At 51.6% G+C, this 26,161-nt stretch overlaps 3 protein-coding genes across 4 annotated transcripts; 1 reads left to right on the top strand and 2 right to left on the bottom strand.

Annotated features, from left to right (window-relative positions):
* Positions 1-8,664: 8,664 nt before the first annotated feature.
* Positions 8,665-11,429, bottom strand: Apoa4 (apolipoprotein A4). Its single transcript, XM_005347258.2, has 3 exons — positions 11,132-11,429; positions 10,737-10,863; positions 8,665-9,860 (listed from the first exon to the last, which is right to left on the bottom strand). Exons 1-3 carry the CDS (start codon positions 11,178-11,180, stop codon positions 8,870-8,872), a joined length of 1,167 nt encoding a protein of 388 aa, XP_005347315.1. The 5' UTR covers positions 11,181-11,429; the 3' UTR covers positions 8,665-8,869.
* A 4,963-nt stretch (positions 11,430-16,392) lies between these two features.
* On the top strand, positions 16,393-18,535 carry Apoc3 (apolipoprotein C3). Of its 2 annotated transcripts, none has more exons than XM_005347257.2 (4): positions 16,393-16,444; positions 17,000-17,067; positions 17,187-17,298; positions 18,259-18,535. In XM_005347257.2, the coding sequence occupies exons 1-4, from the start codon at positions 16,407-16,409 to the stop codon at positions 18,377-18,379; spliced, it is 339 nt and encodes a 112-aa protein (XP_005347314.1). In that variant the 5' UTR covers positions 16,393-16,406; the 3' UTR covers positions 18,380-18,535. The 2 variants fall into 2 exon arrangements, with proteins under 2 accessions (XP_005347314.1, XP_013201645.1); XM_013346191.1 differs by lacking the exon at positions 16,393-16,444 and adding an exon at positions 16,480-16,517.
* A 2,687-nt stretch (positions 18,536-21,222) lies between these two features.
* On the bottom strand, positions 21,223-22,985 carry Apoa1 (apolipoprotein A1). The gene is made up of 4 exons (XM_005347256.2): positions 22,949-22,985; positions 22,710-22,771; positions 22,379-22,535; positions 21,223-21,884 (listed from the first exon to the last, which is right to left on the bottom strand). The coding sequence occupies exons 2-4, from the start codon at positions 22,750-22,752 to the stop codon at positions 21,287-21,289; spliced, it is 798 nt and encodes a 265-aa protein (XP_005347313.1). The 5' UTR covers positions 22,753-22,771; positions 22,949-22,985; the 3' UTR covers positions 21,223-21,286.
* Positions 22,986-26,161: the final 3,176 nt, after the last annotated feature.

Raw genomic sequence — 26,161 nt, 5'->3', positions numbered from 1 at the left:
CATGGCAGTGTGGTCTGTTTCCAAGGCAGGTCACATGCGTGGCTAGCACATCACTGCTAGCTGTTGGGGCAGTGTTTCCATTCATCCCTACAGGGAACTACCTATGACTGCTGGAGTCTCCTCAGACACAGTGACTCTCTTCCTGAGAGTGGTGGTCCCAGGGAAATAACCAGGGAGTGGCAACACCCTCTACACCCCACTTTGGGAACGTACGCTCTGTCCTCCACGCCAGCTCCTTGATCACACAGGTCAGCCTGCTGCAGTAGGAGAGAGACCACATGAGGTGTGAATACCGGCACCAAGGATTGCAGGGACCACCCGTGGCTGGAGGAGATGAAGCAGCATAATCCCCTTGAGGAACAACTGGGTGTTATTTCAATGTGGTGAACGTGTGTGACCATGAGGCTTAGCAATAAAAGGATTTGCTAATCGTCAGTTACTACTTGAACAAATATTTATTGAGCACCTTCTAGTGGGGACCTGCAGTTATGATCAGGGACACCGGGTGGTGTCCGCTATCCTACATTGTATTTGGCTCTAGGTTCCTGTCTTTAATCCCCAGAGCACTAACCCACATCTTAGAACCTCCTCCCTCCTGTGTCCTGGAAATTCTGGGGTCTCTAATGTTCCCCTCTGTCATGAGCTGCTTGTCACCCATGGCAGGACAACCAGGACCCCATCCTCTTCATTTCCAGACACAGAAATCCCCAGGTCAGCTGCTGGTCACCATGGCAGGACAACCAGGACCCCACTTTCTTCATTCCCAGACACAGACATCCCTGGTGGACCTCAGACTTGTTTCTCTCTTTGCAGAGCAGCCTTGAACTTTTCCCCTGGGGACAGTGGGTGTCCCATGCCAACAGCAGATGGACAGGACATCCCAGACAGGAACTGATTTTGACCCTGCCAGGACAATCTCTCAAAAGCAGCAAGATCAGTGAGGGTGCAGGAGGGCATCTGATCAGGGCCACTGGAGACACCAGAGACTCCAAGTGTAGTGACCCCTTTGTTCTTCTCAGAGGCCTGCTGACCTTTGAACTCGGGAGTGGTGGGGGGGGGGCGACCAGCAACTTCTCTGGTGAAGCACACAGAGAATTACCAGTGCCTAGTGTCTAGCTTCCTGTCGGGGACAGGAAGATTCCTGGGGCTTACTTGCTTTCAGTGCAGCCAAGAAAAATAGAAACCCAGGTTCAGGGAGTGACCTCAACAGAAGTGGTGAGTGACAGAGGGGACAGCAAAGCCCTCTTCTGGCCTCCAGGCACATGCACAGGTGTGTGCAACTGCACACGGTATGCACACATGCACAGAGGGAGAGAGAGAGAAATCTTTTTTAAAAGTTAAGCGTAGAATTACCATGTGATCCCCTGGACACACAGCCAAAAGCACAAGGAGCAGGGACTGGGATGGAAGCGGGTACCCCTGAGCCCCTGAGTTTATCCCTGTGTTCACAATGGCTTAGTTCAGGAATGAGTTTTCTGTTTGGAGTGTGCTGTCACAATTCTTTCCCTGGGGAAAAACACAAACATCTGTGCCTCTGCCTAAGGTCCAAGGACAAACCAAAGTATGGTTCCAAAGTTCACCGTGGAACCAGTACGTTTCCTGGGCTTTCTTACACAGCGATGAAGAGGTTCCTGGCAAGACCACAGGTGACATAAAACACCCAGCAGGGAGAGTGACTTCCACATGACTGTGTAGACAGAACCTCCTATGTGTATCTTTCCCTATCCATACCCTCCAGCCCCTCTCCCAAGACAACATGGATTAGGGCTGAGTTGCATGTGACAGGTTGGGAAGGGTGACAGGATCCTCAGGTCAGGTTTCCATGATTCTCCTTGGCCTCTTCCTTCTGTGAGGCAAAGTAAAAAGTCAACAAGACCAGCTGTGCTCATCTTTTGCCGGGAGGCCCTGCCAAACTCCTGAAGATAGTGGGAGTTTGGCTCGGAAGATAGTTCTGTACCAGAGAGCAACTAGAAGACTCGTGGGAAAAGATTGCACAGCATTGGAAGTATAGCAAGGTCTCTGAATAGCACTGCTTACAATGGCTGAAATGGTAAACGTCACGTAAATATTTTCCCCAAATAAAAAGTAGTATAAGGCCAGGCATGCCTTTAATCTCAGCACTTGGGAGGCAGAGACATATAGATCTCTGTGAGTCTGAGGCCAACCTGGTCTACATAGTGAGTTCCACAACAGCCAGGGCTATGTAGAGAGACCCTGTCTCAAAAAAAAAAATATCCAAAGCTTGGGCTGGAGAAACGGCTCAACGGTTACCAGCATTTGTTGTTTTGCAAAGGACCTGGATGTGGTTCCAGCACCCACATGGTGCTGCACAACTGCCTGTCACTCCAGTTCCAGGGTATTCCAGTGCCCTCTTCTAACCTCTGTGGGTACCAAGCATGCACTGTACATGGCTCATACACATATATGCAAGCAAAACACTGATGCACAGAAAATAAAAATAAATCTTTTTTTAAAAAATCCAATGTTCTAGAAATTTATAAAATAAAAATGGAAACCCCTTCCTCCTCAGGAGTCCTGGGACTGGCTCCGTTGGCTTCTGAACTCCTTACTCCAATGGAAGCCTGATTCTGGGCTTGGAACATGATAAGGCAGAATCCAGCCTGCCCCTTGTGCAGGAGCATCCCTACTTATCCATGAGGGTTTTGCCATCACAGCTGGGTAGCTAACAGAAAAGTTTGCCAAGCTGGTTATCCCAGGTTCAAATTCCAATTGCATTCTTTGTGGAGCTAACTGCCTTTGCCTCTTCTCTTCATCACTGACGTCACAGTCTAAGGATTACACAACCCATTTAGTATAGATAATTGTCTTTCAAAAACACCTCACGTTAGTCAGCAATGAGAATTATCTCCGTCACCCCAAGAAAGTGCCACAACCCTTGCTACTGGACATTTCTCAATGGCCATCATGGAAGGGCAGTTAGCCTTCTCTTTCAATCTGTTTTCCCTCCTTCAACCCCCTCCATCCATGCTTTCCAAAGGCCTGGTTAGAGAACTCATACATGAAACAGTTGTTTCAAATCTCCTTCCTGCCATTTTTCAGGGCCTCCTGTTCAGCACCCAGCATGCTCTCTGACTGATGGATGCCAAGGTCCCAAGAGCCTCTTCACTGCCTTGGACTGTCACATACAAACACACACTGTGTTCATCAGCTTTCTGTCGCCTGTACAAACACCCAAAAGAAATTAACCTAACAAGAAAAAATGTTTATTTTGGTTAAGGGTCTCAGAGGTCCCAAGGCCGGTTAGCCTGCTACTTTTGGACCTGTAGCAAGGCAGTACATCATAGCAAGAGCGTATCTGAAGGAAGATGCTTACCGTGTATTGTCAGGGAAGCAAAGAAGGAGAGCAGAAGGGACCGGCTACCTCTGTCACTTTAGAACTGTGATTCCTCCAGCGACTCACGCACTATGTCCCATCCTAAAGATTCTACCCCCTCCCTCAGTAGCGCCATGGGCTAATGGTCAAATCTTACCAGAGGATCATCTGAGAAACACCTCAAATCCAAAGTGTAACAATAGAGTTGTCTAGTTGGTAACTGTCAACCTATTTTTAACTTAAAATCTTTGGGATATATTTTCATAAATAGAAACTTAATTTGAGTATGGTGATGTATTCTTATAATCCCAGCGTTTAGGGCTGATACAAGAGGGTCAGGAATTCAAGGCAAACCTGGACTACATAAGCCAGGCCATTACACTATTTCAAAATGTAATAACAGGGCTGGAAATGTGGCTCAGTTGATAGAGTGATTGCCTAGCATACACAAGGCTTGAGTTCAGTGTCCCGCACTGGATAAACAAGGCACGGCGGCTCGAATCTGTAATTCCGAACACAAAAAGTCCGGGCAGGCAGATCAGACACACACAGCGCCTTCTAAGTTAATAAATAAAATACAAAGTTCCCCAGACCCATATCAGGACTTTTCCCCCTTGAACTCAGGTCCTCATTGAAAACTTAAGCGCAGGTGTCAGCGCACACCTGAACAGGTCTTCCAAGCCCAGAGGTGACTTTCCATTTGCCCAGTATCTTGCTTGCTAGAGATGACCTAGGCCTAACTGGGCCAGAGGAGGCTAAGCCAAAGCACTGTCATAGAGCAAAGAGGATGGCTCTTTCCTCGAGGAGCCATCAATCTACTGAGGACCATGTCCAGCAGACAGGCAGGAAAGAGGCTGTGGTTTACAAAGGCCAAGGCACATGAGACTCCCCAAAAAACACTGGGCAGGTGTGTGGGGTAAGCCATGGACCTTGTGCTGAAGACTTGAGCCAAAATTGAATTGATTAAACTAGTTTGTTGTTTGGGGGTTTTGTTTCTTTAATTGATCCAAAGCTTGGAAAAAAAGACAACAGTAAAAGTAGGAGAAAAACATATCCACTGCCACCATACACCAGACCCCTGGAGAGAGTTATACTGCTCCTCCCTCTTCCTTCCTCCCACTCCTCCCCTCCTCCCTCCCTCCTTCCTTCCTTTCCCTCACTCCTTCTGTCCATACAGAGTTGCACTGTGAAGTCCAGCATGGCCCCAAACTCATAATCCTCCTGCCTCAGCCTCCTAATAGTAGGATTACAGGCCTGCTCCTGGGCTGTAAGAGGCAGCTGTTCTTGGCATCTATAATAGAAGTCACAGGTGTGCTCCCTCAAAACTCAGCGGAGGGCTGGTCAGTTGGCTCAGCCAGTAAAGGTGCTTGCTGTCAGATCTGGTCACCTGACTCCAAGCCCAGGTCCCGCCTGGTGAACCTGAAAGTTGTCCTCAGACCTCTACATACCATGCCAATGCCAGGAGCGCACACACATGTACCCATATGCGTACATTCACATGGGTATGTGTCCACATACACACAGAAAATAAGTAAATAAATGTATAAATAAGAGAATTAAAAATTAAAACTTACCAAAGAGCCTGGGGCGGTGGTGCACACTGCAATTCTAGCATTTGGCTGAAGGAGCCAGGAGGAACAGACATTCAAAGTCATCTTTGACTACACATCAGATTTGAGATCAGCTTGGGATACATGAGACCCTATTTCAAAAAAAAAAAAAAACCAGAAACAAAAGCTTCCTCAAAGGGGAATTCCCCAGCCAAAGCAGGAACATTCAGAAGTCAGGCAGCCTTTGTGAAAGACCGGTTCAGATTGCTCTAACAAAATACCACAGATAAGAAGGCTCATAAGAGCACAAATCTCACAATAATAATGCTCATATAAGCTCAGTTTTCATTTTTTTCCCTTAAGCCCACACGTTTATCTCCCACAGTCCTAGAGACTGGGTACTCCAAAATACAGGTTCCAGCAATCAGGTACCTGATGAGGACCACCTCCTGGTACAGAGATGGTGCTGTCTAGCTATGTTTGACCACTGAAGTGAGGACAGCTCTCCACGGTCCCTTTCATAAGTAAAAATTCCAATCCTGTTTGTTGTTATTTTTCTTTATCTTTTTTTTTTTTTTGAGACATGGTTTCTTTGTGTGGTCCTGGCTGTTCTAGAACTCACACTTTAGACCAGGCTGGCCTCGAACTCACAGAGATCCACCTGCCTCTGCTGAAATTAAAGGCGTGCACCACCACCACCCAGCTCTCTTTTTTTTTTCTAAATTAAAAAAAATTACATTTTGTTGCAAATATCCAAATTTGTATGGAATCTATTAATCTACTCTAACTACCCAAAATCCTAGCTACGTTTTTTCAAGATATTATATTTCATCTAATACCTGAGGTTTCTAAAGCATATGGGAATAACAGACTTGTTAGAGTTTCTTTGGGTCAAATCAAAGCATAAAGGTATAGATAAGGTGTATATATGTATATATACACATACATACAAACCACACACATTCCTTATAGATCACCAATGACAAGTTTGGGAGAAATTCACAGCACATGTGCAAGCCCACGCGCTTGCACACACACACACACACACACACACACACACAACTAAATGTAATTTTTACTAAAAGAAGAGAATATAAGATTAGCCCCTTGACAATGACCATTTTCTATTTGAGCATTCTCAGTAGGACCCAGCCCTTGATTAAAAACTGTAGGCCTGTCAAAGCCACTTCTGCTTCTCTTGACCTCCTTTAAGATGGCAATATTTTCTCAAATTTGCCTGCAAGTATCTTTGCACACTTCCCCTCTTCCCAGGAAGCCGCAGGTGGTCTCCCAAGAGATACCATTGCTCTTGTCCTGGGTCTGCCGCCCCCACTGGCAAGGGGAGGGAAACTTGGAAACTTGGTCCTAGGTTGATTGCACAAATCCTTGATTGTCATTTCTCACTGTGAGCCAGCTGAATCTTTGTGGGTGTTTTCTTCATAGGACACAGGGGTCACAGTAAATTTAAAACATTTGCGATGGTTTCATGGCAATGGGCAGAAAACTCAAAAGTTAACTCCAAATATAACTGTTTAATCCTGGAGAGACCCAGCCCCAAACTGAATGATAGGAGGCAAAATAGACCAACCTAATATCATCATCATCTTTTGGTTTAATTGTTTTTGTTTGAGACAGGTCTCACTGTGTAGCCCTGGCTGACCTAGAATTCATTATGTAAACCAGGCTGGCCTGGAACACATAGAGATCCACCTGCTTCTGTCTTCTGGGTGCTGAAATTAAAAGCGTGAGCCCAAAATCATTATATTGATAGTTGAAACACATTCACTTCAGGAAGGCCTAGACAAGCGGGTCCTTGGGGATCACTGTCCAGCCTTCTGCCCTAATTGGTGAGCTCCGGGCTAATGAGAGACCCTGTCTCAAAGGAAGCAAATGATGCTCTTGAGAATGACAGCAGAGGTTATCCTTTGACCTTTACACCCACCCACCCAAACAAACACACACACACACAATGTGCACGTGCAAACACACACACACACACTCACCACAGTGAGTTCATTTCAACACATGAGTTTGAGGGGACAGGAATATCCAGCGTATTAAGGCAGCCAAAAGCAATGCTGTGACCGGGAAGTGTATGCCAGGTCAGGAACCTGAGAGACTGAAGACCAGGAGTGACATCCTGGCTCAGGAGAAAGCAAGCGAGTGTATCTCATTCAGGGAAACTAGGACCCTGGGAGTGGGTGGGGCAGTCCTGGACCCTGGGAGTGGGTGGGGCAGTCCTGGAGACAGCAGGAAAAAACCTCAGGGGTCCCACTCAAGATTTGGAGTATGAACAGGGGTCTGGGAGACTCAGGGGCTTTGAGAGGCAGAACTCATCTAGAAGACCTACAGGGGAGAGCGAAAGTTTCCAAACCAGCCCAGAAAACCAACTTAGCCTTTGTTCTGTGTGTTGGCGCTCTGAGGAAGCCTCTCCTAGCCGGTCAGCAAGCCTCCAGGAGCCAGTTCTCTTAGCAAAATGTACTCACCTGTGTCGTCCCGCTAGTGGTCATGGGTGGGAGTAGCTGTGACAGTTTGACCTGAGCATCCGGTTAGAAGGGGCCGGGGAGATTTGAAGGTTTGGTGGCCTGGACCTGGAGGCTAGGGAGCTGAGCAGAAGGGGACATTTCTGGGGTGTCTTCTACACTATAGCAGCATAGCACACTCTGCTCGTTGAGTGTTTCCATGGCACTTGAGGTAGGAGTAAGTGCCTGGCTCCGTGTACCATCAGACTTTCTGAACAACTCTGGCCCAAGCCTCCTCATTTTTCTTTAAAAAAAAAAAAAGTTACCTGCCCCCAAATCACCCAGCAGGCACCTGGGAAGCCAGGATTCAAACCCAGGCCTGAACTTATGACACACTGAAGAAGCCTTGGGAGCAGAGGAGGAGGCCAGGGCAGCTGGGGCTACCCCCAGTATATTTCAGTCCATTCCAGAGCATTGCAGGGTGACTTTCCCCATTCTGAGGAGCACGGGTGTGACTTAAAGACCTGAGTCGGAGGCAACGGCCAGTTTGTGACATAACTGTGGGAGGAAGCCCTGGGCTGACTCTACTCCGGGACTCACTCCTTGGGTCTCCAAGGGCAGAGAGGAATTGTTCATTTCAGAGGTTGCAACTGCCATGACTGGTTGTGCCCACTGCTCGGGTCCATCTCTTAGGCCAGCGCCACAAGCATTGTGACAGACAGGCAGGCCATCCCTCAAGAGGCTGCTGAGCAGAGCGTGTCAGGGCTCTCTGCAAGCTCCAGCGCCTGCTCCACCCTGACTCCTCCACATACTGTGGTTTCTGTCACACTGCTCTGCAGTCAACAGGTTTAGCCAACAGGTGGAGAAATTTACACTGTGCTGTGGGATAGAGGAGAATGGTTTACTTTTACATAAATTAGTTCAAGGACACAAGCCCTGCAAGAAGGCACTCGCTGTGTGATGAACTGTCTTGCTGCCCTCCTGGGGCCCCTGTCAACATGAAACCCGGTCTCCAGGCACACAATGCCACCAAAGCCGTTTTGGCTTGTCTGGTGCTTGGAAGTTTGATTAGAACCTCCAGGGCCTTTGTTAACTGGCAGTGGCTGAGACTGTAAATGGGGTGTGTGTTTCCTGATAGACTGACATCTTTTCTGCCTTCTCCTCTCCGTCCTCTCTGTCACACCAACCCCTGAGCCTCAGATAGGTTCCCCACAGTGCCACCCTGGTCCCTGCCAGATGCTGCTCAGCTTAGGCCAGCATTGTCCTCGTCCCCACCTCAGGCCAGCCCCCAAGGAATCACATGTCAGCCAATGGGGGCTAATTTCTCAGTTGCTTTATTGAGTAGTTAGATGAGACATCACCTCCTGCTGGACAAGTGTCCTCGAGCAGGTACAAGGAGTGCTTAGGGGCAGACTGGCAGACTGGGGGTGGGACAGGGCAGACAGGGGGTGGGACAGGGCAGACAGGGGGTGTGGCAGGGCAGGTGTCTGCTGCTGGGATGGGTCGCGGGCACCAGGGACAGGTCAGCTCTCCACTGGGCTGGGGTTGGGGTTGGGCTCCTGGACCTGCTCGGGGACGGGGAGGGCCAGGGGCTGGTCTGGGCTCTCCTTTTTCTCCAGGTTGCCCATAAAGAAGCTGACCTTTTCCCTCAGGTTCTTCTCCAGGAAGCTCAAGTGGCTTTGCACGTCCCCCGAATTGGAGCCCAGCTGCTGCCTGAACTGCTCCATCTGCTGCACCAGGGCCTTGTTGAACATCTCCCCCAGGGGCTCCACAGTGCGCCGGAACTCCTCCACCTGCTGGTCTAGCTGGCTGTTCAGGTCTTCCAGAGACTTCTGCAGTCCCTCGGTGTTGCCCTTCAGCTTGCTGTGCACGTCTTCCACCAGCGGTGCCAGTTTCTTCTGCAGCTGCTCGATGTTGGTGGAGACCTTGGTCTGAAGCTCCTCGGCGTTCTTCTTCATCTGGAAGGCCAGGCCCTCGAGCTGATGGTTGAGTTTCTCCTGCACACCCTCGGCGAGAGGGGCCAGGCTGCTGCGCAGCTCCTGCAGGTTCTGATCGATTGTAGCCTTCAGCTCGCTGGCACGGGGGGTTAGGCGCGCCTTGAGCTCTTCCACGTTCTGGTTAAACTTGTCCTTGAACTCGTTGGCGAAGGGCGTCATTGAGGCCTGCAGGCTGTCCACGTTCTCCTGCAGCGTGGTCTGCATGCGCTGCATGTAGGGGGTCAGCTGGCGCTTCAGCTCCTGTGCCTGGGTGTTGACCTGGGTTTTCAGCCCCTCGGCATAGGGACCCAGGTGCTGCTGCAACTTCTGCACATTTTCCCCGAATGTCTGGCTCACGGTGTTGGCGTGGGGCATCATGCGGGCTCGTAGGTCCTCCAGTTCCTTTCTAATCTCTTCCTTTACCCTCTCTGTATCCTTGGCCAGGCGCTCACCGAGTTCCACGGCAAAGGGCACCAGCTTCTTCTGCAGGTCATCTGCATATGTATTCACGTTCCCAAGTTTGTCCTGGAAGAGGGTGCTTCAGGGAAAGGTGGAGAGAAGCCCCATTACACTTGGCAGTAGAGACTCTGCTTTATGTACCTGTCTAGGTCAGGAGTGTGTCCATGGGAAGCAAGACCTCCATCTTGTCCCTGTGGCCCTCCCTGGGGTAGGTCATACTTTCAGGAAATCTACTAGGATTAGTGTTCCTTTGGATTTTTATCTGCAGAACCTCCATCTTGTCCCTATGGCCCTCCCTGGGGTAGGTCATACTTTCAGGAAATCTACTAGGATTAGTGTTCCTTTGGATTTTTATCTGCAGAACCTCCATCTTGTCCCTATGGCCCTCCCTGGGGTAGGTCATACTTTCAGGAAATCTACTAGGATTAGTGTTCCTTTGGATTTTTATCTGCAAGACTTCTGCTCGGCTTCAGCATCCTTATCTACCTATCACGTGACTCCTTTCCTTGTGATTAAAGAACAGAACAGGACTGGACTTTAACTCCCGCCCCCTACCTCCCAGGCAAGGGTCACATTGTGCAACCTTGCAGTCTTCCAGCGGCACAGGGTCTGACGTCCTTGCTCACGATCAGAGCATCTGCAGACATCCCAACCTCCCTTCCCCTGACTTCGCAGGCACCCATGTTTCTAGAAATCCCACCTCACAGGACATGTCTTCTTTCTCCTTCTACCATGAGCTTGCAATGGGATTTGGCTATTTACCAAACTTAGCACACTTAGGAAGATACTATAGGCATGGATCCCTGGGCCCAACTTCCCTGTTTACAGGGACAGTCTAGGTCCAGAGAGGCCAGACTCCCCTAGTGAGAAAGGAAGGATCCCAAGTGTTTGTGTCCCACCTCTCATCAGCTTTGGCCTTCAAGAAAGCCTGGCGTTGCAGACTGACCCCACTTACTTGAGCTGTTGGGTAATGTCTGACTTCTGGATTTTCTCCATAGCCTCCTTGGCATTGTTGCCTAGCTGAATGAAGTAGTCCCACACCACAGTGGCCACCTGGTCCTCACTGACCTCAGCCCGGGTGCCTGGGAAGAGAGCAGCCACAAGTCACGAACAGTGTACATCCCTGTTCTGGACCCTTGCCTCAGCTCTGAGCTGGATGGTGCTGGAGTTGGGGTAACCCAACCCATTTCTCCATCTCTGGGTTAACCCGGAGAGCCCTGGTACCAACAAGGGCCTGTTCTCGTAGGAGCAGCAAACCCAAGGCCACCCTCGGCTGTTCTACAGTTCTAGAGCTGCCTTTCCACGCTGCCTCTCGTACGCAGCAGAGGCTAGAGAGCTGTGTCTACTTACCGGTGATAGCCACCAGGGCCAGGGTCAGCACCACAGCCTTCAGGAACATCCTGGGCTCCTCGCTGGGCTGCAACAGTCTTGGCTACACTGGATGTTTCCGGTAGTGAGAATAAACAGTTCACCTGTGTCGCTGCGGAACTGACTGCAGGCAAAGCCAGCCACGCATTTAAAGCCCCTCCAGCCCTCTCTCTCCGCCTCCTCACCAGTGTGTGGCTCCACGTTGGAAGGTGACACACCTTCCCAGGAGGCCTCTTGGACTTTAGTGACCCTAAGAAGACAACGTGGAAGCTGACAGAACACAGGCAGCAGGGGGAAGCGACCTTGTTGGGTTGGCCCCACCCTCCCTGTTCAGGAGTCTGGGAAGGGGACCTGGGAACTTCAAGAGAAACAAGCCTGGGAGACAAGGGGTGTCCCTGAGCAGGACTGAGGCCCCAGAGGCCCCATTGGCAGCTCTGGGTTTGTGCCAGCCTTGGGGAACAAGGTCCAGGTCTCCTCTTTCTGCCCCAGTGAGACAGGCCCTCTCTGATAGCTGTCGCCAACCCAAACTCTGTCTCAGAATATCAGCTATGGACAAAACACCAGGCCCATTCAGGGCTGCAGCAGGCAGTGAGCTGTGGCCTAGGTATCTGCAACAACCCTTGGTCAGAACCCAGGATTGAAGGGGTTAAGCGTAAGTGTGCTTTATGTCTCATGACTGTCAAGCTGAATCACCTCAGTCTAGTTATCTTAAGTCCCAAGCCTCAGTTTCCCCTTTGGACAATGTATAATTTGTTATATTAAATTATACAGTATTTGTGAAATGGGCAAGGGGCTTAGCCGGAAGTAAGTGCTGAGACTAATGATGGTGATCTTCCGTGGATCAGAGCTGGGAAGGTAGCAGAGAACCTGACCCTCTCTAGAGAGTGGCAGAGAGAGAGAGGCTCCCTTTCCCTCAGAGGGTCACCGAGTGGACTGGAGGCAACACTGAGACAGTGGGGCTGATTAAGGCTCGATTGCTATTCCACTGTCCTCAGCCACAGTCAAGAGTCATACAGAATGGCCACCAACAGAAGGTGACAGACACTGCTGTGGAAAGTGAGTTTTTTGATCTCCTGCTAAGACTCCAAATGTGTCCACACATACAGTTGCAGGGGACATCCAGAGGAAAGGTTCCAGACTACAGTGAGTGTGGGGCCTCCATGGCCCCACCCAGGACTGCACGATGATACCCATCATTGACTGCTGTCCACAAGATATTTGTGAAACAAGAACCCTCAGAAGAGACCACAGTTGTGCCAAGTTTGCTTTGCTACATCACCACCCATTTTTTAAATGTGTCCTGATTGGCTGGTCTCGCGGGACTAGAGACAGCTGCCCTCCCCTGCTGAGTCCCCATTAGACCGCAATGTGTCCTCAAGTGGCCAGGAGTGAAATCCTTCCTAAAGCAGCCACGCTTAGTGAGTTTCTTTTTTTTTTTTACTTCTATTCGGTGGGGGTGGGTATGGCTGCATCACAACACATGAGTCGGGGTCAGAAGACAACTTGAGAATGTCATCAGGTTTGATGACTCAACCCAGAGTCATCTTGTCGCCTCTCGGTGTTTTCTGAGTTCAGGCTCTGGAGTCTGACTGGGTTTACACCTGAATTCTATGCGGTCTGGACCATGTGGCCTTTGTCAAGTCTCATGACTCCTCTGAGTCTCAGTGGTAAAAGATTATGTGAGATAATCCAGTACACAGTAAGTGCTCATTGAATATTAGCCATGTTTTGCCTCTAAAAAGGCTAATCTCTCTGTACCATTGACTCATTGGTCTCCAGTTTACTCTGCCGAATCAGGCCTGGTCCAGCCTGTGCTGGTCCCAAAGGTCAGAACTGACAGGGGACAAGTCACATGGGACACCTCGGCTGCAACTGCACCTTCTGGACTTGCAGTCTGAGTACCAGGTGCCACCAGCATGGGACAGGTCCGGAGGTAGCTGCCCGTTTGTACCCTCTCTGAGAAGACCTATGTTACTTAAGCTTGTTCAAGAATGGCTGCCAGTGATTGATTGGCAGATATGCATGGATATCCAAGTTGTCTGTGGACACAGAACTTGGCTCTGAGCTAAGAGACTGGGACAGCATGCATACATGCGCGCCCAGCACTCATGTATGTACCGCCCTAGCACAGAGGGTGTACTGCCTCCTGACAAAGCATACATGAGCATATCGACTTCTCCAAGACGAGGGCATATTCCATTTGCATCTGCAAGTAATTTGCATAGAGGGCGGGGCAAAGTGGGAACCCCATATCTCAGCTGTTGGTGAACAGCTGCACCAGTCAGGGGACATTGGGCACAGAGGGTCAAGGGGTCTTGGCACTCTGACCCTCCATCTGTTTGCCTGCGTTCATCCAGAGCTCATGGCCAGTGAGGCTGACAGCTCTCCGTCATCTCTAGCCACCCTTAAATCTGCCCATATAGGGTCAGAGCAGAGCCCTGGGACTCTCATCACCCAGCCTGCTCTGAGCCAGACAGAAGGAGACTGGCAGCTGCTCTTGAGGGCCATGCTCAGTCCAAGCATCAACACTGCGATGGTTAATGTTAACTATCAATTGGGCAGAGCCTTGAACCGCCTGGGAGGGGGGGGGTCTCTGGGTGAAGATCCTAGGCTGCAGAGAATGGAGACAGCTAGCCAAGCTGAGCTGAGAGCCAGCATTTCACAGCTCTCGGTTTTTAGTTGTGACCAGTTGCTTTAAACTCCTGCCACCAAGACTTCCCCACCGGTGAGCCAGGACAAAACCCTCGATTTGTGTTTGCCAAGATGCTGTATCATAGCGAGAGAAAGATACCCACCCACTGTTGGTTCCTCCCTGGGTCTGGGTCTGTAAGTCAAGTACAGTCCTCTCTACAGAGGAATCTAGGCCAGAAAGCCACCAAGAGGCCTCCTGAGGCCCAAGCTGGATGGGCGAGAAGACACAAATATTCTGGAAGAGGCTCAGTCCCAGGCCCCAGGTCCCAGGATACCCTGCAGGCCAGCTATGTGGGGTTCACACACCGTGTAGCTCAGTATCACATGGCTGGGGCTCTTGGCCAGCACGTTTGGGCTTTCTTTGATTCAGGGGGCATGTTCTGTGCAGTGGAGCTGGCAGGCTTCCCAGACCTCCCTCCCAGTGGAAAAGGAGCACAGCATTCTCAGGGCCAAGCACCTGGTACCGAATCCCAGGTTGGGATCTGAGTCCTGTTGTGCCCTTTGCCTTGGGGCAAGAGACAAGAAGAGGACCGAGCCGAGCAGTTCCTGTCACCACACACAGTGCCTGATCCTGGTACCTCTCCTCACTGCCCTTCCCTCCTGGCTGTCACCAAGGGCTTTTCTTAGAGGAAGCTTAGGTAGAAACGGCTGCCGAGGGCCAGCTCAGGTGCTGGGACCCAGCTTTTCCACGGCTGGGTGTTATGCACCGAGTAGGCCTCTGCCTGACTGGGGCCTTTGGTTTTTAGCCAGAAAATGGAGTTAGCAATTTCTAAGTCACAGGGTTTGGACAACTTATGTTTTAACAGAAAACAAACTATTGTTTCTTTTGTTTTGAGACGGGGTCACAGTATGTAGTCCAGGCTGATCCCAACCCAGGATCGCCCTACCTGTTTCCAGAGTAGTGCTGGACTCATAAGGAAACGCTATCCCAGTCTCCCTTGAAACAGTCTTATGTCAAAAGGATGAGATTCTGGTAGACCGAGTTTCAAGTGTCAGGCAAAGATAAAGATTAGGAGTTCAGGGGGTAAAGCCAGGCTCCTTTCTCAGGCCCTGCTGTCGTGCAGACAGGACGCTGCCTGCTTAAAGTCCCATTTCTCTACCTCTTCCCATCTCTGGCGCAGCTGTCCCTGCTTAAGGAGGTGGGGGGATTGCAAGTCAGTCCTGCCCTGAGCCAGCTGCTGTACGTTTCTCTATGCTCTGGGAAATCAGTATTCTGTCCCCATTAGCAGGGTAAACAGAGGCTCGGAGGTGTTACATTCCTGAGCACAGACCATGTGAGTCAGTGTCAAAGATAAGTTACGTGTTTGTTTGTATGTGCGCAGGTGCGTACACACATGTGACGTGTATGCCTGTGGAAGCCAGCTGTTAGTCTGTCTCAAACATTCTTCAAGAGCTGTTCACCTTGCTTCAGAGACAGGGTCTCTCAGTGGTATCTAGGACTCACTGAAGGGGAAAGACTGACTGACCATTAGCTCCAGATAGCTGGCTACCTGTCTGTCACCTATCTCCTTGCCCCCAGTGCAGGGATTACAAGTGGATATCACCACACTCATGTTTTACATGGATACTGGGGATTGAACTAAGGTCTTCACACTTGTAAGATGAGAGCATTTTGCCCAACTGGCCTATTTCCCAAGTCCCAAAAATATCATTTAAACCTAGAATTTCTTGACTCCAAGGTCTTCACATCCAAAAGGCAATGTCCTCCAATGTTGCCTGTCTGGGCTGTGGTTCTCAGTACTAGCTCAGAGGACATCTTAGTTTCAAGAAGTCTAAGGGCCCTCCTGGGCAGCTGTTTGCCCCCACAGCACCTCCTTGACCTTCTTCATGAATAGACTTTCCATACCTTGCTGCCCCGACAGTCAGGGGTTACGTAGGGGTCAGATATCATCCAGCCACGAGCCCTGCTCCCATCTCAGGATGCTATCATGGGTCCAGAGGGCAGGAGGAGGCACATGGCAGAGGGAGGGGCAAAGGCATTGGGTTTAGCATGATCTTTGCCCTTCTCTCACCAACCCCTGCCCGGGTACAGCAGAAGGGACTTCTGGGAACACAGCGGTGGGCGGAGGCCTTTGGTGGAGGTGGGGGGGGCTGCATGTGACCTCCCCCTTGCCACCTCCCACCCGAATCCTGCCACTGCTGATCTGTGGCTGTACCAGACTCCCCATTCCTTTCCACCCCGAGGCCTCCAAGTGGCTTCTGCAGAGGCCTGTCATTGGCTGCAGGCTATTGTCTGGGTTGTGCAGGAGAGATGGGTCTGGGAGGTCAATGTGAAGGGCTAAAGCCGGTCTGAGGCCTGAGGCTTGTCCTCTAAGCCTTTCTCCATCCCACCCGCCTCATGGGGGAAGCAAGTAGCTGAGCCTTTGGCTGTGGAGGTGGAGGGAAATAGCGTGGGCAATCTCAGAGGGATTTCTCAATTCTTCTGGCAGCTGGCTGCATGGCCTCCCTGCCTCAGGCTCTGGTCTGAACTGCTCAGCAGGTGACCTTTGGCCAGCTCACTGGGCCTTCTGTGCCCGCTGTTCCATCCTGGGGCCAATATAAAACAGGTCAGGGCCCTCCCGCTTGCATGATCAGTTTATCCCTAGAAGCAACTAGCTACTCCAGGTAATGCCCCTGGGGAGGACAGGAAGGGAGGGAGGGTACAGAGAGCCAGAGGAAGCCTTTGCCAGCCAGCCAGGTAGCCTATGAAAGGCTTGTGATCCATGAGTAGCCTCCACCCTTGGGTTCCTGGTAGGTGGGGGAGGGCTAGAAGTTGAGGAAGGGGAGGCCACTGGACCAAAAGCCCTGCACTGGGTAGTGGCAGAGCTGACTAGAACTGGGTCACGCTGTCTCTTGCTCCGCATGTCCAGAGTTATTGGAAGCCTTTGACATTCATGTCTGCTCCAGACAGAAACACTGAGATCTAGGAAGGGACAGAAACCTGATGTCACCCAGCACATCAGGGGAGAGAATGAGCAGATGTTCCATTCTGTGGAGGCTTTCTACACCCAACCTTCCACCCTACCCTGGGGCCTGGATCTCCTATAGTTCCCTGTCTGAGAGCGGATATCATTAGGAGAGGGGCTTGGGATTCACCCCAGGGCCCATGGCAGTCTCCAGGGAAGGGCCTCAGTAGGGTGGATCCTTCCACAGATTCCTCTCACAAGCAATTTCCTGCAGGTGCATAGGTGCCATGCAGCCCCGGGTGCTCCTCATCGTGGCCCTCTTGGCGCTCCTTGCATCTGCTCGTGAGTTTTGGGGGTTGGGGCTGGGGTTTCTATGAGAGCCGGTCTGGGGACCCTGTCCTGATGAGTGGGGGCTGCGGAGGAGCTGTGGGCTGGCAGGGCTCAGCTCCACTCTTTCGCAGGAGCTGAAGAGGTAGAAGGGTCCTTGCTGCTGGGCTACGTGGAACAGGCCGCCAAGAAGGTACAGGATGCTCTAACCAGTGTGCAGGAGTCCGAGATGGCTGTGCAGGCCAGGTATGCCTACTGGTGCTCTTCTCCTGTTTCCTCCCCTCCTCCCCCTGCCCTTTTCTTGAGACTCCCACACAGAGACCGCAGTTCCCCCAGTTTACCCAGGGTCTGGGCCTGTCTGAGCCTCTGCTCCTTTGTGGGGCCTTTTCTGGGTACTGTGGCTGAGGTGAGAAGCAGAGCAAGCAGCCCTCTTCTGCCTCCTTTGCTTCTCCTTGGAGCAGCCTCAGGTACATAGAGCCCTGGCTGCACGTTCTCTTCTCCAAGCATGGGGCTAGCGGCTCGCTTGGGGGCCCACCTGCTCTAGTTTCAGCCTGTGTTGCAGGGCTCTGCCCCTGGTCCAATCTGTGTTAGACATCTGCCTACTGTGGGTCTGGTCCTCACCCCTGCCTGCTGGCCCAGGGCTTTGACTGGCATTTGATATTGACCTATGTAGCAGAAGATGTTGACAAATGTTCTTTGTCCCCAGAACGGGCTGTGGAGAGGGTATGATTTCCCCAGCTTTGCAGGGGAGAAAATTGACTCTGAGAAGATAGGTGATCTGGCTAGGTCGCACAGCTCATGGGTCCTCCAGTAACTTTTTAAATGAGAGGCTGCCCCCCTCTGCCCCACACGTGCAGAGCCAGCGATGGGACACCTTCAGGACACTATTTACACTGACCACAAAGACAGGCTGACCTTAAGCATCACCCTACCCTCAGGCCTGAAAGGGGCTTGATGTGGTGGGGTTGGGCAGCCACGAAGGTCTGGTCTAACCAGGGAAAATGTAGAATTCTACATTAGGCTGCCCCTCCACCACCTTTGCCATCTCTTCCTCTCTGGGAGTTAGCTGCAGGCATTTCCGGGCTGGTGCTAGGTGAGGTGGTGCTGATGGCTTGGAGAGCCAATAGGGCTTTGTGGTTCTGGCTGACTGCAGGGGAACCTTTCACAGGGACCTTGATGGATGCTTCTTATTGCTTTAACCCCCAGGGGCTGGATGGACGGTGGCCTCAGCTCCCTGAAAGATTACTGGAGCACCTTTACTGACAAGTTCTCCGGCCTCTGGGATTCTACCCTCAAGGCCCAACCAACCCCAGCTGCTGAGCCTTGAGACCTCTATATTCCAAATGTACCTGTATGTCCATCCTGTTTGCCTCTGGGCAGGCTGGGTGTCCCCCAAAGGAAAGCATTCTCGTGTTTTCACCCCTTCCCCAGACCTCACCTAAACAGACTGCTCCTAATAAAGCTGGATAAGAAGCTGCCATGAGTGGGGGTGTCCCACCGACCATGATGTCTGGGCATGGGAATGAGTGGACCTGGGCTGTGCCTCCTCCGCCTCTTTAGTTGTCTCCGGGGCATTTCTTCCTTTGTAAGTCGGACTGGTTCTGTTTACCTGCTTGCCTTGATGTGGTAGGTGAGAGAGCAAATCAGCAACAGAGTTGCAATTACATCCTGTGACAAACTGTCAAGTGGGGGGACAATGTGTCTTGAGTAGGGATACTGTCTAGCTGGCCCTTGAATGTCATCTTCAGAGTTGAGGTCAGATGTGATCACGAAGCCTGTGTAACTGGTTTGCGTGCTCCAGGCTGCCTGGTGCCATGAAGCCCACTGAGAGGAAGGAAGCGGGGTGGGAGGCTGGTTGGCTAAGGCTTGACTCCACCGCAACTCAGCTGCCTCCATTTCCTATGTATAAGGTGGGCACGATCCGCCCCCTGCACAGCAGGCTTGTTATGAAGATGAAATAGTAGCGTTCAAAAGCACGAGGCGTAGCATCTGTGCAGTCCAGGTCCTCACTGTGGTAGCTCAGCTGCCTGACCTCTTAGACTGGCATGGAGACCCAAGGGCCTGGGAATCCCAACAGGGTTGTTTACTATGTTCCCACCACCCCAAAGCACTGACTTCAGAGAGATCCAGGGTCACAAAACAGGTCGCCCACCCTGTAGAATCAATGGCCAGTGTTCAGAGAGGTGACAGGGATTGCCCTGGGTCAAGAGCAAGCACACTGCAGGGCCAGACATCCATTTTCCACTTTGTGGTCATGGGGAAAACCTCTGCCAGGTGTTGGCGGCTCCTTTCTGGACAGCGCCGGCACACCCAGCTGCCTGGACTGCGTTCTCTCTGGAAATCCAACAGGGGCTTCTCTTCCTGACCGCCCAGAGCTGGCAGTCTCAGTGTCCACACCTGGAAGCCTTCCACCCAAACCTGGCTTGATACCTGTTGTCGCTCTGTGTGATTAGCGGCTTAAAAGCCCACCCCTTCATCCAGGGGCTCATGAAGATACACTGGGGATGGGAATGGAGCCTTGGGAGGAGGGAGAGGGACTCCCCGGATGTGTGAAGACCACCTGCGTACTAACAAGAGGATGAAGAGGGGCCAGTCGAGTGAGAGAAAGGTTGTTCCTGTGAGAACGTGCATACACCCTCACCTGCATGAACACGAGTACTTTGTTACACTTAAAGTAATTGTGTGCACCCACAGCAGGCTGGTCTAAATAATGAACAACCCGGGCTTGGTGTGTAGCTGAGTTGGTAGAAGGCTTGCCTGGCATGCACAAAGGTCTGGGTTTGAGCCCCAGCACTGCATAAACTTGGCATGGTGGTACAGTCCTGTACCCCTGGACCCAGCACTTGGGAGATGGAGGCAGAAAGATGAGAAGTTAAAGAGCATCGTTGGCTGCAGACTGGGTTTGAGGCCAGCCTGGTCTGTCTGAGACGCTGTCTCAGGAGGAAATGAATAAATGAGTAACTAAACAAGGCCCGGCAAGATGGCTCAGGTGGTAGAGGCACTTGCTACTCTAATCCTGGTGGCCTGAGCTTGGTCTTTGGGACCCACATGGTGGACAAAGAGAACTCCTGTAAGTTGTCCTCTGAGCGCCACGCATGTTCTGTGGCACGTGAAAACCCACACACGTTAAATAAATGTAATAAAATTTTAAATTACACTTATTTGCATTTGTGTGTGTGTGTGTGTGTGTGTGTGTGTGTGTGTGTGTGTGTGTGTGTGTGGAGTGAGTCCCAAGTACTAAATTCAGGTTCTCAGGCTTGGTGGCAATTGCCTCTACTTTGTGAGCCTGCCATCTTATTAGCCCAGTGTAATAAAAGTTTGTTTTGTTTTTTTTCAAGACAGGGTTTCTCTGTGTTGTGCTGGCCGTCCTGGCTCTCTGTAGACCAGACTGGTCTCGAACTCACAGATATCCTCGTCTGCTTCCTGAGCTTCAGGATTAAAGGTGCAAGGACAATTCATCCCGTCCCACCTTTCCTTCAGTGACTAACTTCAGCATCAGCTCCCCAGCAGACATGGACATTCGTGATTTGAAGATGGATATGAAGGCCTCTCTAATAAACGTGGGGATCAGTACCACGAAGGGTTTTTGCCCAGCTGGCAGGTAGAGTGGCTAAAGCCACGGTGACAGCTGCCTTTCACAGCCGGCCAGTTTCCGAGTGGGGGGATGACTGCGTGGGAGTCTTGCCGGAGGGAAAGAAAAAGAGAAGTTTGATGAGGGGGTTGGAGTTCGTTCATGAGAGAGGGTTAAATTCCAGGCATTTTATTTGCACTTGTCCAATAATTCCAGTCTCTTTGGCTAAATTGAGGGATCCTGGCTCTAGGGAGTGGAAGATGCTCACACATCGTCTGCCCAAGTGGACCCCACCTGGAAACACTTCTGGCAGAGGAAACCGGTCCTTTCCCAATCCGGGCCTCAGCACTAGGGGTTTGAGCCTCTGTGGGGGCACTTTTCAAGGGGCTCCCTGTTACTTTGCCTGGCCATCTATTTCCCTCAGAGCCTTCTTAGGACAGGGATTCTGTCTCATACTCTTAATCAGCCTCGTGCCCAGCCTGAGTGAGCTTGGAGAACTGAGGAGTCCTGCACAAAGGAATCCCCATTGCAGTACCACGTCCCTGCATCATTGGATGTCCCTTTAGCGATCTCCCTATGTCCCCCAAAGAAAGAAGCCATCCCATTTTGGAAAGATTTATTCTAAGAAAGCTAATGCAGGGGTGGGGAGCGGAGGTGGGCTCTTCACTGGGCGCTCAGCTTCTTGCTGGCTTCGTCGATCATACTCATTAATCTGACCCTGAAGCTCTCCAGCATGGGCATCACGCCCTGGCGCAGGTCCTCCAGAGCAGGTTTGGCCTTCTCGCTGAACGTCTTCAGGTGTTCGGTGGCCTTGGTGTGGTACTCTGCGAGGGTGGCACTGTCCTTGAGTTGGGCCAGGCGCTCAGCCAGGCGGTCGCGCATCTTGTCGCTGTAGGGCGCCAACTTTGTGCGCAGAGTGTCAACGTGCTGGCGCATGCGGTCACGAAGATCCTCGCCCACAGGGGCCAGCTTCTCCTGCAGCTCCTGCAGCTTCTGGCGCGCGCCCTCACGCAGCTCGGCGCCCAGAGGCTCCACTTTCTGGCGGTAGCGAGCCACCTCCTCCTGCCACTTGCTCTGGAATTGGTCCAGATAGGGCTGCACCTTTGTCTTCACATCCTCCAGGTCCTTGTTCATCTCCTGCCTCAGCCAATCTGTGTCCTTTTCTAGGTTATCCCAGAACTCCTGAGTCACCGGGCCCAGCTGTTCCTGCAGGCGACCAACGGATGAGCCCAGGGTGTCCCAGTTCTCCAGGAGATTCAGGCTGGAGGAGGAGAGAGCAGCTGAGAGAAGGCCCCAGGCATCTTGCACTGCCCCAGGTCTGGGGCAGTCCTGGGTGCCACCTGTTTCCGGAAGTGCAATTGTTGTATCTCTAGTTTCCCGGGACATGCACCCCTCTAACTCCCTACCCCTGCTTCCACATCCCTCTGTACACATGGCCTGAGGTACCAAGGACACAGATGGGGTTGGTACCTATTGCCAGGCCAGTTCCCTTTTTGTGCTGCCTGACCAGTACTGGGGCTTACCCAGGGGAAGGGAATTTTGCATTCATAGGCAGAAAGAGGGGCTGTGGTTACCCACCACCAGGTGAATCCCATCCCTATTCCTTCATTGGAACCTGCCATGGTGCCCAAATGGTAGGCTAGCAGGTGAAGATTTGGCCAGTTAAGTTACGGAGTCTTCTCGCAGACCTCTTTGCCCACCCTAGACGGACAACCTTTGCCCTGCTCCAAGGTCCCAGGCTGGGTCCTTTCTTACTTCAGCTGTTTGCCCAAGGCGGAGGTTTCAAACTGGGACACATAGTCTCTGCCGGTGTCTTTGACCGCATCCACATACACAGTAGCGAAATCCTTCACTCTGTCCCAAGAGCTCTGGGGGGGCTCATCTTGCTGCCAGAAGTGCCGAGCCTGGCTCCCTGGGGATGCAGGAGAGACCTATGTCAGACCAGCTCTGGGCTGGGGTCTGAGCTGAAGAGTCAGGAAAGAGACCAGAGAGAATTCTGTTCTCTGCCCAGGAAGGTAGGCCATGGGGGCCTAAGCAGAAGCCCACTCCACTCCAACTGTTGCTTCTCTAGGCTGGAGGTACCTACCCGTCAGGAAGAGCACAGCCACGGCCAGCACCACAGCTTTCATCCTCAAGGGTGTGGGTGACCTGAAGAAAAAGAATTGCTGGGCTGAAGGGGAGCCCCTCACTTGCACCCCACAGTCAAGCCAGTGAAAGAATAAGGGTGTAGAGTGGGAAAAGGCCCAGATACCCACAGAGTGGAACATCCCTTGGGAGGCACTAGGGAGCCAGAGTAGCCTAGGACAGGTAGCCAGCCTCACTTACCTCCCTGGAGCTCTCCAACAGTCCCGGAGTGAGTGCCCAGCTCATCTCCCCTGGCCTATTTATGTCTGTAGGCAGGGGCTGGGCTGGAAGACTGATAAGCCCAACCCTGGCCCTCTCTCTGCTTACTTGTCCTGACCATGTGGAACTTAAGAGTTCAAGGATCAGCTGTGTTCCTGAGGCTGGGCAAACAGAGTGGGCAAACAGGAAGCTGCGGGGGCTGCAGAGCTGAGATCAAGGGTTCAGGTGGGAAGCAGCAGGGGAGCAGCTGCACACTCAGGGGTCCCCAGGGTTAAGGCAGTCGACTATCCTTTTCCTGTACTTCTATGTGGGGAGCAGGGCGGGGGTTAGGGAACTTTGGGCTCCTGCACTCACACTCCCTCTCCAAAGTTTCTTGCATTACAAGGAGTTGATCCTTTCACCTCATCCTGGCCCCCCAGGTAGGGTATGCAGCTCTGCAGATGCCACGTGCCTGAGAGGCCTCCCATCCCCAAATCCAAGAACAGCTGAGGTGCCATGGATTTGCCTGGGTAAAATGCAGCGGGGTTCAGGGTCCCAGACTGAGGGTGAAAACCCCCTCTGACAGTTCAGAAGACAAGAGACCAGCATGAGATTGTCAGCTCCTTCCTTCTCTCCTCCTTTCTCCCTCTCCCCTCTTTTCTTCCTTTTGGAGATAAGGTCTTTCTTTGTAGCTCAAGCCTACCTCCAACCCAAGATACCCTGCCTCATCCTTCAAGCGCCAGATTATGGCACCAAACCTAGCTTTAAAATGTGTGTGTGTGTGTGTGTGTGTGTGTGTGTGTGTGTGTGTGTGTGTGTGTGTGTGTGTTTTGCTGGGGATGCACAGGCTAGACAAGGCCGTGCACATGCTAGACAAGGAGTCTACTATTGTTTTTTTCTCTGACTGCCAAAGTTTTTGTAATGTGTAGATGTTACCCAGCCTCCCCTCCAAAGACAACCTCACCATCTACCATGACCACCAAAAGAGGCTGATGCAGTTCAATTATAACAGCCTCCCCAGAGTGGTAAGGGCCTAGGCTCCATCCTCAGTATGGGAGAACTGGGCAGCTGGGTATGGGAGGCTGAGTACGGTGGCCCACGTATTCAATCCTTGCACGAGGTTTCAAAACCAGCTTTGGCTACACAGCAAGTTTTGAGGTTAGCCTGAGCTACATGAGACTATCTTAAAAAGCCCAGATCATCCATGAAACTGCATAATAGAACCGGTGCATTACCAAGCTAAGAAAAACTTTTGAGACCATCTGTTCAGGCCTTGCCTATGAAGTTGCCTCTAGATGAGGAACTAGTCGGCAAGAGTGGGGGGAATTTGCTGTGTCCCACATCTCCCAGCCTCAGAGGCAGGGCAGGGATGGACCTTGAGCCCAGGTCTTTGCACTTGGGACTCAGGGGAAGGCATGTGCTCTGCCCATCTTCCTCAGAAACTCCCCAACTCTCTAGAAACCAGCCAGGAGTCTCTTCCAGCTCTGGGAGTGGCTGGGTTCCAGCCGCTCCCATCCTAGGAGGCCCTGGAACCTGAAAGAACCTTGGCTTGAACCTGGGCTTTGCTACATATTCTCCAGGTGACCTGGACGAGTTACATAACCTCCCATCCCTGGGTTTCTTATCTGCTAAGTGAAGATAATGCCTTCATTATGATCCCAGTCACCGTGTGGGGAGCACAATGACAGGATGGAGATGCGTGTGCACTTCCTGATGCCAGGAACCGCTGTTTGTTGCCTAACGTGGAAAATGTGACTAAGGGACTTGAGCTGGAAGGCAGCCTGGAATATCCAGAGGGCACAGTAATCACAGGGGCCCTTCAACATGCACGAGGAGGCTGGAGGGCCAAATCCAAGGAAAAAATTTGGGAATGGGAGCAAGGGGTAGAGCGATGTAAGTGCTGGCAGCGGTGATGAGCCAAGGGGTACTGGCTGCCCATCCATGGATGCTGGGGGAAGAGAAGGTGCACATTTTTCTGAATGAAAACTCAAGTTTTCAGAGGGAACACCACTCTGCCATGCGTTTAGAAATTCAGAAGTTTAAACCTTGAACTTGAGATATCTCCAGAGCTTGAGATAAGTGTGTTGTGTTAACCATGAAACTTGAACATGTGCACACAACTGTTGAAAGGTAACCAGAAGCAAATGGTAAGTGTTCCATGTCCCAGAATCCTAATTTCACCGCCATGAACACATTTGTATGATAGGCCTGTGACCCCAGCTGCTGGCAAGGCAAGTGCCTGGCTTGGAGGCACAGTGATGTAGGACATCTTTCCCAGGACCAAACCAGTCCCACGTCTGTGGGAGCATGCAGAGGGAGTGGCCTACTTGAGAGAATGATGAAAGCTGCCCCCCACAGGAGCAGCTTCAGAGATCTTTCGGGGGGTGGGGCAGGAATCTGAGCAGCTTACCTGTTGGCCTCCAGAGCCTGTTCTCCAGTCTCGTCTTTCTCTTTGGCTCATTACTTAAATCATTGCTAGCTCGTTGAGCCAATATATGCTCAGTTCCGTGGCATCAACTCACTTCCAGTTACCTTGAGACATCCCGTTAGGCTGGAGGTCAGCTTTCTCCCTTAGTAATTTACCTGTCAGAAAACTGCAGCCTAGAGCTGCTAAGGCCATTCTTGCCCCTCAGCCTTGAGATGGTGCCGGTGGGGCCGTGAATCAGGCCTGGCTTCTAGTTCTCAGATGGTGGCTTCTGACTTCTGAAGCCTTCATATTCTTTTCAGGGACATTGTGGCTCAGGGATTGGGATCTAAGACATTAGAGTACAGAACTCTGGGACAACCTGTTACTGAGCATTAAATGTGCTCCTGTCTTGGTATGTAGTCCAGGCTTCTCTCAGACTTGGGGTAATCTATACCACGCTCATTTTCTTCCCCTGTCCCCTTCACACTTCCTTGCTAGTGTCTGTCACTTTATCACAGGACATTTGGCTTAAGCCATTCTAAACATTGCCTTTCTGGACAGGAAGTCCTTCTGGACAGATCAACAATAAAATGGGGTCATCCTAGATTGAGACTGGGGTTGGCTGCTGTTAGGTGTTGGGTGCCCAGGGCTGCACCAGGGAGGGGAGACAGAGTCATCATTATGGGTTCTACCACCACCATCACTCCCTTATCTCGGGAGCCTCCACACTGACTTCTGAACTGGGCAAGTGCTGGGATCCCCTAACACTCGTGGGAGTGCTGGCAGCTTCAGGAGTCACGAATGTAGCC

Source organism: Microtus ochrogaster, chromosome 5 (assembly GCF_000317375.1).
Source record: "Microtus ochrogaster isolate Prairie Vole_2 chromosome 5, MicOch1.0, whole genome shotgun sequence".
NCBI classification, from domain to species: Eukaryota; Metazoa; Chordata; class Mammalia; order Rodentia; family Cricetidae; genus Microtus; species Microtus ochrogaster.
This window is presented reverse-complemented; position numbering and strand designations above follow the sequence as displayed.